This window comes from Silene latifolia, chromosome 10 (assembly GCF_048544455.1).
Source record: "Silene latifolia isolate original U9 population chromosome 10, ASM4854445v1, whole genome shotgun sequence".
Classification (NCBI taxonomy): domain Eukaryota; kingdom Viridiplantae; phylum Streptophyta; class Magnoliopsida; order Caryophyllales; family Caryophyllaceae; genus Silene; species Silene latifolia.
In genome coordinates, this window is record NC_133535.1 from 2,039,628 (window position 1) to 2,059,145 (window position 19,518).

General features: G+C 40.6%; 1 protein-coding gene across 1 annotated transcript; it reads left to right on the forward strand.

Annotated features, from left to right (window-relative positions):
• The first annotated feature begins 1,834 nt into the window (after positions 1 to 1,834).
• On the forward strand, positions 1,835 to 7,021 carry LOC141604671 (uncharacterized). Its single transcript, XM_074423116.1, has 7 exons — positions 1,835 to 2,019; positions 3,126 to 3,246; positions 4,032 to 4,180; positions 4,266 to 4,373; positions 4,500 to 4,619; positions 5,949 to 6,122; positions 6,655 to 7,021. The coding sequence occupies exons 1-7, from the start codon at positions 1,945 to 1,947 to the stop codon at positions 6,754 to 6,756; spliced, it is 849 nt and encodes a 282-aa protein (XP_074279217.1). The 5' UTR covers positions 1,835 to 1,944; the 3' UTR covers positions 6,757 to 7,021.
• Positions 7,022 to 19,518: the final 12,497 nt, after the last annotated feature.

Sequence of the window (19,518 nt, forward strand, 5' to 3'; positions counted from 1 at the left end):
GTCTCCTCATCCTGGTTAAAGTTTATTCCAAGGTCAGATTGATTATGTGGGTCGGTATGTATAAGATTTGGTAATATCTTGGTGTAACTCTTAACTGTAGGTGATGGAGTAAAGCTTCGTGTATAATGGTGTCAAGGTTGGGTTTTTATTGTACCTTTATTAGATGTAAGTACTCCCGAATAGAATCGGTTTGTTACATATATTCCGTATTAGACATAGATCAAAGCTTATGAGACAAAACATTGTGTTGTAACAAAAATCGTATTTCCAAACTAAATACTACAATTATTCGAGTATAACATTATATTCAAAGCAATAATAATCATATTGTAGTACCTAAAAAATTAGGAATGGATAAGGAAAATAAACCCAAAACCGATGAACCACTGCGTTGTTCATAAGAAAATAGGTAGGGTTAAGATGACTATATACATTCATAGCCATAAACATCTTCTAGGTACATCTTGCGAAACAACCTGTACCAACAATTTTAATCTTAATCTTTTATCAATAAAAAAAATAAAACAATTACATGAGATTCAATCAGTATCACTATAAGGAAAACTACATAAGAAAAAAATTTGAATTTGTTACCTTATTAAGTCTCATCCTTGACGTTTCGTCAATATATAGCTCTACAACTGCCGGATAGAACATAATACGAATCAATTAGCTCTCAATTCTAAAGTTAGTAATACCACCACTTATTACGTAATTAATGATGAAACTAATGTGATGCAAAGACTATATGAAAGCAACAATAATGAACTTGAAAATCATTCAATAATCAACAACAATTCAAAGAGAAATTTTTTTTGATGGGAAACTAAGGTGCATGCATGTAATTCTTATATGGAACAAATTATTAGTTAATATACTCACCTAAACTATGCATACGGATACATCTAGTCTTTTAGAAGTGTTAGACTTTAGGTTGGGATCAATTAGTTATATCATGATAATATTATTTAATACATGTAGTTTATCTTCTTAGATTAAGATTAATATTTACAAATTCTGTTTTTTTTTATAAGACTAATATTATTATTTTAATTAAAGTGTTTCAAAAAACTTGGAGTCTCTAGAATTGCCTGAAAAAAGCCTCTTTTATATATATATATTGATTAATATTAATATTAATTAATATTAGTATTAATAGTGGGAGTATTCTTTAAGTGTACCTATATAGTGCACAACTTACTTAAGGAAAGATTATATTGATTGAAATATTTCTTTCCATTGAGAATATAGTTGAATGAATTATTTTGGTATTATTCTTATTATGATTATTTCTTTCCGTTGAGAATATAGTTGAATGAAATATTTTACAAAAATTTCTCCTAAAATTGCACCCAAATTAAATTAAAATTAGCAAGATTGGTTTAATCCGTTCTCATTCTTCCCGAAAATATAATCGAAGAAATGTTAAAATATTGCGCCCAAATTCTCTCCTGAAATTGCGCCCGAATCAACTTAAAATTACAACTTTCTTTTCTTTTTTATTTTTATTTTTATTTTTTTTAGGTTTATGTTTAAGTGATTGCACAATTTTTTTTTTTTTAATTAGAGTGTATGACACGTGGCGATTGAATGTGCAGTGACACGTGGCGTGCGATGGGGTGGCCGGTTGTTGCTTTAATATAATATATGATTATTTCTACCCAAACATAATATTCCACGAAAATGAGTCTTTATTACTTTTTCTTAAAAAAAAAGTAAATAATTGTAGAAAGTAAAAATCGATCGAACACATCGACCCGACCCGTTTAACAGATCGCGCAACAATACTTCGTTAGCCTACGTATATAAAAAACAGATCCGACTCGAAATAACCCGAATCAGGCCAATCCATTTGTTACACTCTTTCTCGTTTTACAACCCTCTCTTCATCGCACTATTTTTTGTACTCAAAAAATTCGACATCTTCACTATCTTACGCCGGCTATGGCGACCAAAGCTATCTTACGCCGGTTGTTTTCATCTTCAACTCTCTTTCCCCCCAAAACCCTAGCTTCCCAGGTTATCACTGTTCTTCCTATTTTCCCCTAAATTTCCTTTAAATTTGATTTTAATTGTTGGAAATGTATGTTCTTGAAATTTATGTTTTTAGATTTGTATTAATTTTTGTTATTGAATTATACAGTAAATGTTAGAGTTTATGATTAGTTTTGTTGGTGATTAATCGTAGCCGAATCATTGATTTTGGATTTTAGGGGGTTAATTTAGGGTTTAGGGTTTTAGTGCATCGTAGACATTTTGTCGAACATTTGGTGTGCATAGCGCCATTGCTCTTACGGATATTATAGCTTGTTTTGGGGTTTAGGTTCTCACAATAATTGAAACTACGTAGCCACATTGTGACTTACAAACTTAAGAGACGGACTTATCGTAGAATTTGTATTAGAGTTTTAATGTTAGAGTTTATGATTAGTTTTGTTGGTGATTAATCTTAGCCGAATCATTGATTTTGGATTTTAGGGGGTTAATTAGGGTTTAGGGTTTTAGTGCATCGTAGACATTTTGTCGAACATTTGGTGTGCATTGCGCCATTGCTCTTGTTTTGGGGTTTAGGTTCTCACAATAATTGAAACTACGTAGCCACATTGTGACTTACAAACTTAAGAGGCGGACTTATCGTAGAATTTGTATCAGAGTTGTATTGTATCTTAGCGATTCTTGCCAAACACTTTATATGCACTACTACTAGGACTATTATAGCTTAATGTCAAGTTTTAGTTCTCGCAATAATTGAATCCACCTAGTGCAATGTGGATTATTTTAGTATGTTGGTTTGTTAATTAGAGGAAATTATCTCGAGAGAAATGAAATAAAGAGTTGTTTTTTCGTTGTGTTGTGGGAAAATACATTTGTGGAAACCATATACTGGAGTTTGTAGTTGGTTAAAATGCGGGTATGGGTTAGCCATAATATTTGTGTTGAGGAATACATTTTTGGAAGCCGTTTTTTATATGTTTGAGTGTGTGTGAATGTCAGCTACTTGAGTTTATAGTTAGTTAAAATGCGGGTATAAGCCTATAAGGTAGTTGTAATATTTGCGAGTTGTTTATATTAGTTATAATCTTTTCTTCTTATTTTCGTGTATTCTGGTTTGTTGGGTATCCCAGGGTACTTTTGGTAGTAGAATGCTTTCGACAACAATTTTGACTCCAGATACCAGTGAAGGTGCATTCCCGACTGAGTTACTAAAGCCTCAGAAAATGGTGTTAACTCCTGATCATACACGAGGTGTGTGGAAATATTGTAGCTTTTTATGTTTATCTTGTTATCTGTAGAAATACAAGGAGTGTTCTAGACTTCTAGGTTATAAAGCCTTATACTTTGGGTTTGAGTTTTGTTGTGTTTCTCTTAGTTGCAAGACGTCTCTGAGAGATAATTATTCATACTTGATTTTGGTTGTGTTCATTTAGTTGTGATACTTCTTTTGGTGATAAGAATCCATATTTTGTTTTGGTGATGTTCTCTTAGTTGCGAGACGTCTCAATGAGATGATAATCAATCACAAACTTGGTATTTTCTTTGGTATTTTTATTCAATGGAACCAAGTATGAGTTGATTATATTAATGTCCTACAGGTGAAAATGCTCAAAATTCTATCAGGAAAAAGTGAAAGAATAGGCTGGACTTAAAACCAACATCAATAAAATAATAACTATTCATGTGAACAACTTCAATATATGTTAGATTTTTGGTTTAATAATCGTTAGATTAAGCTAAAAAAAATTTACTCGTAATGATAGACAGGAGACATACATGAGACTCTGTGGATGTTGCGTGAGGTGGTTTGTTTTCATATATGGCTCTGCAGTCTGTGTTGTCTGTACAGAACAATCTGGAAATGCACCACACTTTTACAGATATAGTAACTCACCATACTCTCTCTATTGTGTCTAATTCAAAAATTGTAATGCCTCCAAGGTTTTTCTAGTTTGATACGCTTTCAATCTACTATTCTTTTGTTCATCTCAATGTATTCTTTATATGCAGAATGGTTAAGTTATTGTCTTTTACAGGGGTGTACCAGGATTTAGTGGTCCCTATGATGAATTTTCATTTTGAGGATAAGGGACTTTTTACTTTACCTGGTGATGTTTTTGACGTGCCACTTAGGAAAGATATTGTTCATAAGGTTGTGAGATGGCAGCTTGCAAAGCGTCAACAGGTGATTAATGGCAGGATAGTGTTATGCTTACTTGATAAGTGATAACAGTGTTGAAAAAGTTCTCTCATTATTTATTTTATCTCAGGGAACCCATTCCACAAAAACAATTAGTGAGGTCAGTGGAACAGGGAAAAAGCCATATCAACAGAAGGGTACTGGAAGAGCAAGGCATGGAACATTAAGGGGACCCCAGGTATTGAAGTATCCATCTCAAAAGATGGACGTGATTTCGGATTTGTTGTTTTACTTGGACACTTGAGATACTCTTTTTATTTGTCTGCATCATGACACTTTAGTTATTTCTGATTGTTCATGACAGTATAGAGGAGGTTGTGTCATGCATGGCCCCAAACCACGGAGTCATGAAATCAAATGTAACAAAAAGGTTCGTCGTCTTGGGTTGAAAGTTGCACTTTCTGCACGTGCTGCAGAAGGGAAGGTAATACTTCTTTCTTTATCCCTTCAATAAATGATTTACTTCAGAAATAAATGGATTTGCAAACTCAATTACTTGGATCTAACCCTTTTTTTTTTTGCTATTTGGTGTTTCCATCATATGCGTAATAAGCATGTCCTTTTAACTCTTTTCTCATCCACATCCATCCATATCTTACTTCTTGACATATTTGGAAAAGGTTGGACTTTGGACATGGAAGACCAAAGTCCATCTTTTAGCGGTCGCTTGGGATGGGAGTAATTAGTAATTATTAGGGGAGTAATAGAGCTAAACACGAGAAGACAGAGGAGGTTGGTGATTAGTGGTGGTAGTGGAGGGTGGAAAGAGGAGGTGAGGGAGGAACTATTACCCCATATGGGGGAATGCATCACTTAGGGGCTTAGGGGGGCGGTGGGTAACTATTCCTCCCCTAAAGAGGCAAGGATTTCCCTATTTTCCTCATTCAACCTTCTCCCACCACTACACTCCATTTTCTAGTTCATTTGCCTAATACTCCCCTAATAACTACCCCCATCCCAAACTACTCAGTAGCAAGTAAATGCATAGATCTGCTGCATTATCTGTGTTATCTAATTATCTTTGCCTTTGAACAAATTATTAGATTGTTGGTGTAATAATGGACATGCTAACTTTGTGCAAATAAATTGAATGTTTACATCTATGCATATATATCCTCATAGACTCGTAATGGTCCATGGTTGGGGACAGATTGTATTGTACCTAGCTTGACAGTGATTTTTATACACATTAGACTGTTTGGATTCCTCTGAACCTGAGGTGGTAAGAGTAGATTCACTGCTCATCAGGTTCGCGTGGCGTTCCTTGGCTGGCAGAAAAAAATGATTATAAGACCAGGTTTTTGGTAAAATCGCTTTCCAGTATTTGAAGTATGTTTTTTTTTTATCTTGAAAGAAAGTTTATTTGATAAAAACTAATGATGATGGTTTCTAGCGCGAGTCATTAATTGTTGTATGTTACAAATGGGTTCAACACCTAACAAGGATTTAAGGGCTCCCTTTATAATTCACCCATAACTTAGCCGATTAGGAGGCTAACTGGCAAATAAACCAACCCAGATCCCATAGGTGATTTACAGGATGCTTAACCCCTTTCAGAAGTCAAGAGCTACACCTCACCCAAATACACCAAAATACTGCCGTGTAATAATTCCAAAGTACTTTTCTGTTTTACTGTCTTTTTTCTCTGCATTTTGACATTCATCTTTTGCAAGACGTAAATACACATTTTGTAAATGTTGTCATGAATACTGTATCACGGAAAACTTATGTTAATCGCTTTGGTCATGGCCAGTTGCTGGTTTTTGATACTCTGGAACTCCCTACCCACAAGACCAAGAACATTGTCAGCTGGTTTGAGCAGTTGGATAATACAAAGAAGATTCTACTGGTTGATGGTGGCCCGATAAGTGACAAGCTTAAGTTGGCTACACAAAACTTGCACTATGTTAACGTGTTGCCTTCAATCGTAAGTTGCATGACCTTTCTCTTTAGCTATGATTTTCTTCATAAATATCCTCCACAGCCATTTAATTATAACATCTCCCTGTAACCGAATATAACAAACCTCCAGCCCTTTCATCATTTGATTATTTCCCTGCAAGTTTCATTATCATTCTCTCCCTGTTTGGTGTTCAGTATTTTGAAGCACTCTCTTCGTCCCTGGATGAACTTTTTAAGTTCATTTTGCCGAATTATGGAACATTCTAAGATGCGGATGGAAATGCAAGTTGATAAAAGATACCGGGTGGCAAACTATAAATCTATAATGACCACGAATAGCACCTATAATAAAAGACAATATTACGGGATTTACGGGTGATAAGTTTGTTTGTAGACACCCCCGAAGCCCAGATTGAGACTAAATAGTTTAGTAAGGGACAGATTTTAGTTGGGTGTCGGGGAGAACACTTGGAACTGAATATTTTTCTGCATGATGCTCTTAATTTTGCGTCGCTCCCTTGCCTGATGTTTTTATGAACTGCTTTTTTCTCTCTCAGGGTTTAAACGTCTACAGCATTTTATGGCACGATACTATGGTGATGTCTCGTGATGCTGTGAACCGAATAGTTGAGCGGATGCACACACCGATTAAAAGGTAATGTTGTAACTGAACTTAAATCAAGTTCACTTTCAGGAAGCACCAATTTCTTTTCCTCATGTTTAGAGACATTATAGCACTTGATACTTTCGCTGCTGGAAGTTAAAGATTTTGATCTAGTGTTTCTAGCGTAGGATGATATGTATTCACAGCTTCTGTAATGCCTCGCCTTCTTGATCGACATTTTCGCGAGTAAGCGCACTACCTCGTGATAGCCTGTTTGATATCAAATAATATAAGTGAAAAAACCATTGTTTGCGTACTACATTTTCGCGAGTTTGTCCCATCTTATGCCTCAAGATTTATACCTAAGCAACTACCTACAACTTAGGTGTGGGGATTCGCTTCGACTCTTGTTTGGTCTTTCTTGTTATGTTCACCTAGTTTTCATCTTGTCTAAAATTGGATTTCCCTGTGAATTAGATTAAAAGTTAATTACCTTGGAATAACTACAAAGACGAGTCGGCACCTTGAGTAATAACAAAAAAATTAAAACCAACGGTCCTCCAGGCAACCAAATTAGAGGCTATTTGAATCTTTTTATTGGTTCTAAATTGTCTCATAATTAGGTATTTCATATTTGTTTCATAAAACAGATAATTTTACATTATCATCGACGAGAGGCAGACAAACACTCATTTCCAGGAAATAAGATGTATTTTATGATACACAAATTCTTGTTTGTGACGGCACATATCCGTCACTCTTGAGTGATGGATACCATTTTACCTCACAAAGTACCCACTTTTTCTCTCTCTGCAACACTATTCATGTGGTCCCCTTTCAACACTAACCCATTTTGTTACCATTTTAACTCACAAAATATCCGCCACAAATGATAACCCGTCACAAGGGAGACCAATTGTTTATGATAATGTTTGACTATAAATATTACTCCATTGTTCCCAATTATTTGTTTGTTTTTTATTAGAATACTTCTCACAAATAATAAAAAAAGGCAAACAAATGATTGAGACAAATAAGAAGTAAAGCATAATGGCGGACATTTGGCGGCGCCGATATGCGATAAACCAACATTCTTCGAACTTCGGATAATTGTGAAAAATGAATTAATACTTGTTATTTGGGCTTAAATCGAATAGGTTTACTCCTGCAATGACCTCGGACACGTGGTTGAAAAACCGGGAGAAAAAGAAACGTGGTCCAGCTCGACCTACCGAACGACTGAAAATGAAGTGTATAATACACGGTTTTCAAGATTTCAGGGTCCCGGATTCTCTGGAAATCACTCAGAAGGTTCCTTGGATCAGGTAAAGTAGCGACACAAAATTTGAGGAGCAACGACGGACATTTGGTGGTGCCGGTATGCGATAAACCAACATTCAAACCTTGAATAATCGTGAAAAATAACTTAATACTCGTTATTTGAGGGTGAATTCGAATAGTTTTTCTCCTGCAATGACCCCGGACACATTGAAAAATCGGGAGAAAAAGAAACGTGGTCTTGTACGAATGAAAATGAAGTGTATAATACACGTGTATTATTTTCAAGATTCCAGGGTCCTGGAACAATTTTCTCCAGAAATAACACAGAAGGTTCCTTGGATCAGGTAAATTGACCACACAAAATTTGAGGAGAAACGGCGGGCATTTGGTGGTGCTGGTATGCGATAAACCAGCATTCGTCGAACCTCGGATAATCGTAAAAAATGAATTAATACTCTTTATTAAAGGCTGAAATCGAATAGGTTTACACCTGTAATGACCCCGGGGACACGTGGTTGAAAAACTGGAAGAAAAAGAAACGTCGTCCGGTACGACCTCCCAAATAGGTGAAAATGAAGTGTATTATACACGGTTTTCAAGATTGCAGGTTCGCGGAACAAAAATCTCCGGAAATCACACAGAAGGTTCCTTGGTTCTGGTACAGTGGCCACACAAAATTTGAGGAGTAACGGTGGACATTTGGGGTGCCGCCGTGCCGGTATGCGATAAACCAGCATTCGTCGAACCTCGGATAATCGTGAAAAATGAATTAATACTCGTTATTTGGGGCTGGAATCAAATAGGTTTAATCCTGAAAGAACCTCGGACACGTGGTTGGAAAACCGGGAGAAAAAGAAACGTCATCCGATACGACCTCCTGAACGGCTCAAAATGAAGTGTAATACACGGTTTTCGAGATTCCAGGGTCCCGAACAATATTCTCCGGAAATCATACAGAAGGCTCCTTGGATCGGTTAAAGTGGCCACACAAAATTTGAAGAAGAACGGCGGACATTTGGCGGTGCCGATATGCGATAAACCAGCATTCGTCTAATCTCGGATAATCGTGAAAAATGAATTAATACTCGTTATTTGGGACTTAAATTGAATAGGTTTACTCCTGCAATGACCTCGGACACGTGGTTGAAAAACCGAGATAAAAAGAAACGTGGTCCAGTTCGACCTCCCGAACAACTGAAAATGAAGTGTATAATACACGGTTTTCAAGATTCCAAGGTCACAGAAAAAATTGAACAGGTTGATTCCTGAAATGAGCTCGGACGCGTGATTGAAAAACAGGGAGAAAAAGAAACAGGGTCTGGTACGACTTCCGAACGGCTAAAATTGAAGTGTATATATACACGGTTTTTCGGGATTCCGGGGTCCTGGAACAAAATTCTCCGGAAATCACATGGAAAGTTCCTCGGATCAGATAAAGCGGCCACGCAAAGTTTAAGCACCAACGGAAGACATTTGGGGGTGCCGATGTGCCACAAACCAGCATTTGCCGAAACTCGGATTATCGTGAAAAATGTGTTAAAGCTCATTATTTGAGGCTGAAATCGAACAGGTTAATTCCTGAAATCGAACAGGTTGATTCCTGAAATGAGCTCGGATGCGTGATTGAAAAGCGGGAGAAAAAAACGCGGGTCGATGCGACCTTACGAGCAGTTTGAAATTGAAGTGTATAATACACGGTTTTTCGTGATTCCAGGGTCCCGGAACAAAATTCTCCGGAAATCACATAGAAAGTTCCTCGGGTCAGATAAATCGGCCACGCAAAGTTTGAGCACCAACGGAAGACATTTGGGGGTGCCGGTGTGCCTCAAACCAGCATTCGCCCAAACTCGGATTATCGTGAAATATGTGTTAAAGCTCGTTATTTGTGGCTGAAATCGAACAGGTTGATTCCTGAAATGAGCTCGGACGCGTGATTAAAAAACAGGGAGAAAAAAAAACAGGGTCTGGCACGACCTTCCGAACGGCTAAAATTGACGTATATAATATACGGTTTTTCGGGATTCCGGGGTCCCGGAACAAAATTCTCCGGAAATAACATAGAAAGTTCCTCGGATCAGATAAAGCGGCCACGCAAAGTTTGAGCACCAACGGAACACATTTTTCACGATAATCCGAGTTTCGGCGAATGATGGTTTGTGGCACACCGGCACCCCCAAATGTCTTCCGTTGGTGCTCAAACTTTGCGTGACCGCTTTATCTGACCCGAGGAACTTTCTATGTCACTTCCGGAGAATTTTATTCCGGGACCCCGGAATCCCGAAAAACCGTGTATTATACACTTCAATTTCAGCCGTTCGGAAGCTCGTACCGGAACCCGTTTCTTTTTCTCCCTGTTTTTCAATCACGCGTCCGAGCTCATTTCAGGAATCAACCTGTTCGATTTCAGCCTCAAATAACGAGCTTTAACACATTTTCCCGATAATCCGAGTTTCGGCGAATGCTGGTTTGTGGCACACCGGCAACCCCAAATGTCTTCCGTTGGTGCTCAAACTTTGCAAGGCCGCTTTATCTGACCCGAGAAACTTTCTATGTGATTTCCGGAGAAATTTATTCCGGGACCCCGGAATCCCGAAAAACCCTGTATTATACACTTCAATTTGAGTCGTTCGGAAGGTCGTACCGGAAACTGTTTCTTTTTCTCCCTGTTTTTCAATCACGCGTCCGAGCTCATTTTAGGAATCAACTTGTTCGATTTCAGGAATCAACCTGTTCGATTTCAGCCTCAAATAACGAGCTTTAACACATTTTCACGATAATCCGAGTTTCAGGCGAATCTTTGGTTTGGCACACCGGCACCCCCAAATGTCTTCCGTTGATGCTCAAACATTGCGTGGCGTTTTATCGACCCGAGGAACTTTCTATGTGATTTCGAGAATTTTATTCCGGACCCCTAATCCCGAAAACCGTGTATTATACACTTCAATTTCAAATTTGTTCGGAAGGTCGTACCTGAACCTGTTTCTTTTTCTCCCTGTTTTTCAATCACACGTCCGAGCTCATTTCAGGAATCAACCTGTTCGATTTCAGAAATCAACCTGTTCGATTTTAGGAATCAACCTGTTCGATTTCAGCCTCAAATAACGAGCTTTAACACATTTTTCACGATAATCCCGATGATTTGAATCTTTGGTTTGTGGCACACCGACACACCCAAATGTCTTCCGTTGGTGCTCAAAGTTTGCGTGGGCGCTTTATCTGACCCAAAGAACTTTCTATGTGATTTCCGGAGAATTTTATTCCGGGACCTCGGAATCCCGAAAAACCGTGTATTATACACTTCAATTTCAGCCGTTCGGAAGGTCGTACCGGAACCTGTTTCTTTTTCTCCCTGTTTTTCAATCACGCGTCCGAGCTCATTTCAGGAATCAACCTGTTCGATTTCAGGAATCAACCTGTTCGATTTCAGCCTCAAATAACGAGCTTTAACACATTTTTCACGATAATCCGAGTTTCGGCGAATCCTGGTTTGTGGCATACCGGCACCCCCAAATGTCTTCCGTTGGTGCTCAAATTTTGCGTGGCCGCTTTATCTGACCTGAGGAACTTTCTATGTGATTTTCGGAGAATTTTATTCCGGGACCCTGGAATCCCGAAAAACCGTGTATTATACACTTCAATTTCAGCCGTTCGGAAGGTCGTACCGGAACCTGTTTCTTTTTCTCCATGTTTTTCAATCACGCGTCCGAGCTCATTTCAGGAATCAACCTGTTCGATTTCAGGAATCAACCTGTTCGATTTCAGCCTCAAATAACGAGCTTTAACACATTTTTCACGATAATCCGAGTTTCGGCGAATGCTGGTTTGTGGCACACCGGCACCCCCAAATGTCTTCCGTTGGTGCTCAAACTTTGCGTGGCCGCTTTATCTGACCCGAGGAACTTTATATGTGATTTCCGGAGAATTTTATTCCGGGACCTCGGAATCCCGAAAAATCGTGTATTATACGCTACAATTTCAGCCGTTCGGAAGGTCGTACCGAAACCCGTTTCTTTTTCTCCCTGTTTTTCAATCACGCGTCCGAGCTCATTTCAGGACTCAACCTGTTCGATTTCAGGACTCAACCTGTTCGATTTCAGCCTCAAAGAACGAGTTTTAACACATTTTTCACGATAATCCGAGTTTCGGCGAATGCTGGTTTGTGGCACACCGGCACCACCAAATGTCTTCCGTTGGTGCTCAAACTTTGCGTGACCGCTTTATCTGACCCGAGGAACTTTATATGTGATATCCGGAGAATTTTATTCCGGGACCCCGGAATCCCGAAAAATCGTGTATTATACACTTCAATTTCAGCCGTTCGGAATGTCGTACTGAAACCCGTTTCTTTTTCTCCCTGTTTTTCAATCACGCGTCCGAGCTCATTTCAGGATTTAACCTGTTCGATTTCAGGAATCAACCCGTTCGATTTCAGCCTCAAATAACGAGCTTTAACACATTTTCACGATAATCCGAGTTTCGGCGAATGCTGGTTTGTGGCACACCGGCACCCCCAAATGTCTTCCGTTGGTGCTCAAACTTTGCGTGGCCGTTTCATCTGACCCGAGGAGCTTTCTATGTGATTTCCGGAGAATTTTATTACGGGACCCCGGAATCCCGAAAAACCGAGTACTAGACACTTCAATTTCAGCCGTTCGGAAGGTCGTACCGGAACCAGTTTCTTTTTCTCCCTGTTTTTCAATCACGCGTCCGAGCTCATTTCAGGAATCAACCTGTTCGATTTCAGGAATCAACCTGTTCGATTTCAGCCTCAAATAACGAGCTTTAACACATTTTTCACGATAATCCGAATTTCGGCGAATGCTGGTTTGTGGCACACCGGCACCTTCAAATGTCTTCCGTTGGTGCTCAAACTTTGCGTGGCCGCTTTATCTGACACGAGGAACTTTCTATGTGATTTCCGGAGAATTTTATTCCGGGGTGGGACCCCGGAATCCCGAAAAATCGTGTATTATACACTTCAATTTCAGCCGTTCGGAAGGTCGTACCGGAACCCGTTTCTTTTTCTCCCTGTTTTTCAATCACGCGTCCGAGCTCATTTCAGGAATCAACCTGTTCGATTTCAGGAATCAACCTGTTCGATTTCAGCCTCAAATAACGAGCTTTAACACATTTTTCACGATAATCCGAATTTCGGCGAATCTTTGGTTTGTGGCACACCGCACCCCAAATGTCTTCCGTTGGTGCTCAAACTTTGCGTGGCCGCTTTATCTGACCCGAGGAACTTTCTATGTGATTTCCGGAGAATTTTATTCCGGGACCCCGGAATCCCGAAAAATCGTGTATTATACACTTCAATTTCACTTCGAATGTCGTCACCAAACCCGTTTCTTTTTCTCCCTGTTTTTCAATCTCGCGTCCGAGCTCATTTCAGGAATTAACCTGTTCGATTTCAGGAATCAACCCGTTCGATTTCAGCCTCAAATAACGAGCTTTAACACATTTTCATGATAATCCGAGTTTCGGCGAATGCTGGTTTGTGGCACACCGGCACCCCCAAATGTCTTCCGTTGGTGCTCAAACTTTGCGTGGCCGTTTCATCTGACCCGAGGAACTTTCTATGTGATTTCCGGAGAATTTTATTCCGGGACCTCGGAATCCCGAAAAACCGTGTATTATACACTTCAATTTCAGTTCGGAAGGTCGTCTGAACTGTTTCTTTTTCTCCCTGTTTTTCAATCACGCGTCCGAGCTCATTTCAGAATCAACCTGTTCGATTTCGAATCAACCTGTTCGATTTCAGCCTCAAATAACGAGCTTTAACACATTTTCACGATAATCCGAGTTTCGGCGAATGCTGGTTTGTGGCACACCGGCACCCACAAATGTCTTCCGTTGGTGCTCCAACTTTTCGTGGCCGTTTCATCTGACCCGAGGAACTTTCTATGTGATTTCCGGAGAATTTTATTCCGGGACCCTGGAATCCCGAAAAACTGTGTATTATACACTTCAATTTCAGCCGTTCGGAAGGTCGTGCGGAACCGCTTCTTTTTTTTTCTCCCTGTTTTTCAATCACGCGTCCGAGCTCATTTCAGAATCAACCTGTTCGATTTCAGAATCAACCTGTTCGATTTCAACCTCAAATAACGAGCTTTAACACATTTTTCACGATAATCCGAATTTCGGCGAATCTTTGGTTTGTAGGCACACGCACCCACAAATGTCTTCCGTTGGTGCTCAAACTTTGCGTGACCGCTTTATCGACCCGAGAAACTTTCTATGTGATTTCCGAGAATTTTATTCCGGGACCCGGAATCCCAAAAATCGTGTATTATACACTTCAATTTCAAAGTTCGGAAGGTCGTCACGAACCCGTTTATTTTTCTCCTGTTTTTCAATCACGCGTCCGATCTCATTTCAGGAATCAACTGTTCGATTTCAGAATCAACTTTGTTCGATTTCAACCTCAAATAACGAGCTTTAACACATTTTCACGATAATCCGATTTTCGGCGAATCTTTGATTTGTGGCACACCGGCACCCCCAAATGTCTTCCGTTGGTGCTCAAACTTTGCGTGGCCGCTTCATCTGTCCCGAGGAACTTTAGATGTGATTTCCGGAGAATTTTATTCCGGGACCCCGGAATCCCGAAAAACCGTGTATTATACACTTCAATTTCACCGTTCGGAAGGTCGTCTGAACTGTTTCTTTTTCTCCCTGCTTTTCAATCACGCATCCGAGCTCATTTCAGGAATCAACCTTGTTCGATTTCGGAATCAATCTGTTCGATTTCACATCAAATAACGAGCTTTAACACATTTTTCACGATAATCCGAGTTTGGAAAATGTTTGGTTTGTGGCACACCGCACCCCCAAATGTCTTCCGTTTGTGCTCAATCTTTGCGTGGCCGCTTTATCTTACCCGAGGAACTTTCTATGTGATTTCGGAGAATTTTATTCCGGACCCCTAATCCCGAAAAATCGTGTATTATACGCTACAATTTCAGTAGTTCGGAAGGTCGTCATCAAAAACCCGTTTCTTTTTCTCCTGTTTTTCAATCACGCGTCCGAGCTCATTTCAGGAATCAACCTGTTCGATTTCAGGAATCAACCTGTTCGATTTCTGCCTCAAATAACGAGCTTTAACACATTTTCACGATAATCCGAGTTTCGGCGAATGCTGGTTTGTGGCACACCGGCACCTCCAAATGTCTTCCGTTAGTGCTCAAACTTTGCGTGGCCACTTCATCTGACCCGAGGAACTTTCTATGTGATTTCCGGAGAATTTTATTCCGGGACCCCGGAATCCCAAAAAACCGTGTATTATACACTTCAATTTCAGCCGTTCGGAAGGTCTTACCGGAACCTGTTTCTTTTTCTCCCTGTTTTTCAATCACGCGTCCGAGCTCATTTCAGGAATCAACCTGTTCGATTTCAGGAATCAACCTGTTCGATTTCAGCCTCAAATAACGAGCTTTAACACATTTTCACGATAATCCGAGTTTCGGCGAATGCTGGTTTCTTGCACACCGGCACCCCCTAATGTCTTTAGTTGGTGCTCAAACTTTGCGTGGCCTCTTTATCTGACCCGAGGAACTTTCTATGTGATTTCCGGAGAATTTTATTCCGGGACCCCGGAATCCCGAAAAACCGTGTATTATACACTTCAATTTCAGCCGTTCGGAAGGTCGTACCGAAACCCCTTTCTTTTTCTCCCTGATTTTCAATCAAGCGTCCGAGCCCATTTCAGGAGTCAACCTGTTCGATTTCAGGAATCAACCTGTTCGATTTCAGCCTCAAATAACGAGCTTTAACACATTTTCAAGATAATCCGAGTTTCGGCGAATGCTGGTTTGTGGCACACCGACACCCCCAAATGTCTTCCGTTGGTGCTCAAACTTTGCGTGGCCGCTTCATCTGACCCGAGGAACTTTCTATGTGATTTCCGGAGAATTTTATTCCGGGACCTCGGAATCCCGAAAAACCGTGTATTATACACTTCAATTTCAGCCGTTCGGAAGGTCGTACTGGAACCTGTTTCTTTTTCTCCCTGTTTTTCAATCACGCGTCCGAGCTCATTTCAGGAATCAACCTTGTTCGATTTCGGAATCAACTGTTCGATTTCACCTCAAATAACGAGCTTTAACACATTTTTCACGATAATCCGAGTTTCGGCGAATCTTGGTTTGTGGCACACCGGCACCCCAAAAGTCTTCCGTTGGTGCTCAAACTTTGCGTGGCCGTTTCATCCGACCCGAGGAACTTTCTATGTGATTTCCGAGAATTTTATTCGGGACCCCGAATCCCAAAAATCGTGTATTATACACTTCAATTTCACTAGTTCGGAAGGTCGTACTGGAACCTGTTTCTTTTTCTCCCTGTTTTTCAATCACGCGTCCGAGCTCATTTCAGGAATCAACCTGTTCGATTTCAGGAATCAACCAGTTCGATTTCAGCCTCAAATAACGAGCTTTAACACATTTTTCACGATAATCCGAGTTTCGGCGAATGATGGTTTGTGGCACACCGGCACCCCCAAATGTCTTCCGTTGGTGCTCAAACTTTGTGTGGCCGCTTTATCTTACCCGAGGAACTTTCTATGTGATTTCCGGAGAATTTTATTCCTGGACCCCGGAATCTCGAAAAACCGTGTACTATACACCCTTCGATTTCAGCCGTTCGGAAGTTCGTACCGAAACCTTTTTTTTTTCTCCCTGTTTTCCAATCACGTGTCCGAGCTCATTTCAGGAATCAACCTGTTCGATTTCAGGAATCAACCTGTTCGATTTCAGCCTCAAATAACGAGCTTTAACACATTTTTCACGAGAATCCGAGTTTCGGCGAATGCTGGTTTGTGGCACACCGGCACCCCCAAATGTCTTCCGTTGGTGCTCAAACTTTGCGTGGCCGCTTCATCTGACCCGAGGAACTTTCTATGTGATTTCCGGAGAATTTTATTCCGGGACCCCGGAATCCCGAAAAATCGTGTATTATACACTTCAATTTCAGCCGTTCGGAAGGTCGTGCAAAACCCGTTTCTTTTTCTCCTGTTTTTTAATCACGCGTCCGAGCTCATTTCAGGAATCAACCTGTTCGATTTCACCTCAAATAACGAGCTTTAACACATTTTTCACGATAATCCGAGTTTCGGCGAATCTTGGTTTGTGGCACACCGGCACCCCCAAATGTATTCCGTTGGTGCTCAAACTTTGCGTGGCCGCTTCATCTAACCCGGGGAACTTTCTATGTGATTTCCGGAGAATTTTATTCCGGGACCCCGGAATCCCGAAAAACCGTGTATTATACACACTTCAATTTCACCGTTCGGAAGGTCGTGCGGAACTGTTTCTTTTTCTCCCTGTTTTTCAATCACGCGTCCGAGCTCATTTCAGGAATCAACCTGTTCGATTTCAGGAATCAACCTGTTCGATTTCAGCCTCAAATAACGAGCTTTAAGACATTTTCACGATAATCCGAGTTTCGGCGAATGCTGGTTTCTGGCACACCGGCACCCCCTAATGTCATTCGTTTGTGCTCAAACTTTGCGTGGCCTCTTTATCGACCCGAGAAACTTTCTATGTGATTTCCAAGAATTTTATTCCGGACCCCTTAATCTCGAAAAATCGTGTATTATACACTTCAATTTCAACCGTTCGGAAGGTCGTCACTCAAACCCCTTTCTTTTTCTCCTGTTTTTCAATCACGCGTCCGAGCTCATTTCAGAGTCAACCTTGTTCGATTTCGGAATCAACCTTGTTCGATTTCGACCTCAAATAACGAGCTTTAACACATTTTTCACGATAATCCGAGTTTCGGCGAATGATGGTTTGTGGCACACCGGCACCCCCAAATGTCTTCCGTTGGTGCTCAAACTTTGTGTGGCCGCTTTATCTTACCCGAGGAACTTTCTATGTGATTTCCGGAGAATTTTATTCCTGGACCCCGGAATCTCGAAAAACCGTGTACTATACACCCTTCGATTTCAGCCGTTCGGAAGTTCGTACAAAACCTTTTTTTTTCCCTGTTTTTCAATCACGCGTCCGAGCTCATTTCAGAATCAACCTGTTCGATTTCAGAATCAACTGTTCGATTTCAGCCTCAAATTACGAGCTTTAACACATTTTCACGATAATCCGAATTTCGGGGAATGCTGGTTTGTGGCACACCGGCACCCCCAAATGTCTTCCGTTGGTGCTCAAACTTTGCGTGGCCGCTTCATCTGACCCGAGGAACTTTCTATGTGATTTCCGGAGAATTTTATTCCGGGACCCCGGAATCCCGAAAAATCGTGTATTATACACTTCAATTTCAGCCGTTCGGAAGGTCGTACCGAAACCCGTTTCTTTTTCTCCCTGTTTTTTAATCACGCGTCCGAGCTCATTTCAGGAATCAACCTGTTCGATTTCACCTCAAATAACGAGCTTTAACACATTTTTAACGATAATCCGAGTTTCGGCGAATCTTGGTTTGTGGCACACCGGCACCCCCAAATGTATTCCGTTGGTGCTCAAACTTTGCGTGGCCGCTTCATCTAACCCGGGGAACTTTCTATGTGATTTCCGGAGAATTTTATTCCGGGACCCCGGAATCCCGAAAAACCGTGTATTATACACACTTCAATTTCAGCCGTTCGGAAGGTCGTCATCGGAACCTTTTTTTTTTCTCCTTGTTTTTCAATCACGCGTCCGAGCTCATTTCAGGAATCAACTTTCGATTTCAGAATCAACTGTTCGATTTCAGCCTCAAATAACGAGCTTTAAGACATTTTCACGATAATCCGAGTTTCGGCGAATGCTGGTTTCTGGCACACCGGCACCCCCTAATGTCATTCGTTTGTGCTCAAACTTTGCGTGGCCTCTTTATCTGACCCGAGAAACTTTCTATGTGATTTCCAAGGAATTTTATTCCGGGACCCCGGAATCTCGAAAAATCGTGTATTATACACTTCAATTTCAACCGTTCGGAAGGTCGTACCGAAACCCCTTTCTTTTTCTCCCTGTTTTTCAATCACGCGTCCGAGCTCATTTCAGGAGTCAACCTGTTCGATTTCAGGAATCAACCTGTTCGATTTCAGCCTCAAAAAACGAGCTTTAACACATTTTCATGATAATCTGAGTTTCGGCGAATGCTGGTTTGTGGCACACCGGCACCCCCAAATGTCTTCCGTTGGTGCTCAAACTTTGCGTGGCCGCTTCATCTGACCCAAGGAACTTTCTATGTGATTTCCGGAGAATTTTATTCCGGGACCTCGGAATCCCGAAAAACCGTGTATTATACACTTCAATTTCGTAGTTCGGAAGGTCGTCTTTTAACTTTGTTTCTTTTTCTCCCTGTTTTTCAATCACGCGTCCGAGCTCATTTCAGAATCAACCTGTTCGATTTCAGAATCAACCTGTTCGATTTCAGCCTCAAATAACGAGCTTTAACACATTTTCACGATAATCCGAGTTTCGGCGAATGCTGGTTTGTGGCACACCGGCACCCCCAAATGTCTTCCGTTGGTGCTCAAACTTTGCGTGGCCGTTTCATCTGACCCGAGGAACTTTCTATGTGATTTCCGGAGAATTTTATTCCGGGA

Excerpts from the sequence above, each read along its gene's own strand:
- LOC141604671 (XM_074423116.1), top strand. The coding sequence starts at position 1,945 with ATGGCGACCAAAGCTATCTTACGCCGGTTGTTTTCATCTTCAACTCTC. Across the intron at positions 4,181-4,265 it reads AGCTTGCAAAGCGTCAACAG|GGAACCCATTCCACAAAAAC; the intron begins GTGATTAATGGC and ends ATTTTATCTCAG. Across the intron at positions 4,374-4,499 it reads GAACATTAAGGGGACCCCAG|TATAGAGGAGGTTGTGTCAT; the intron begins GTATTGAAGTAT and ends TGTTCATGACAG.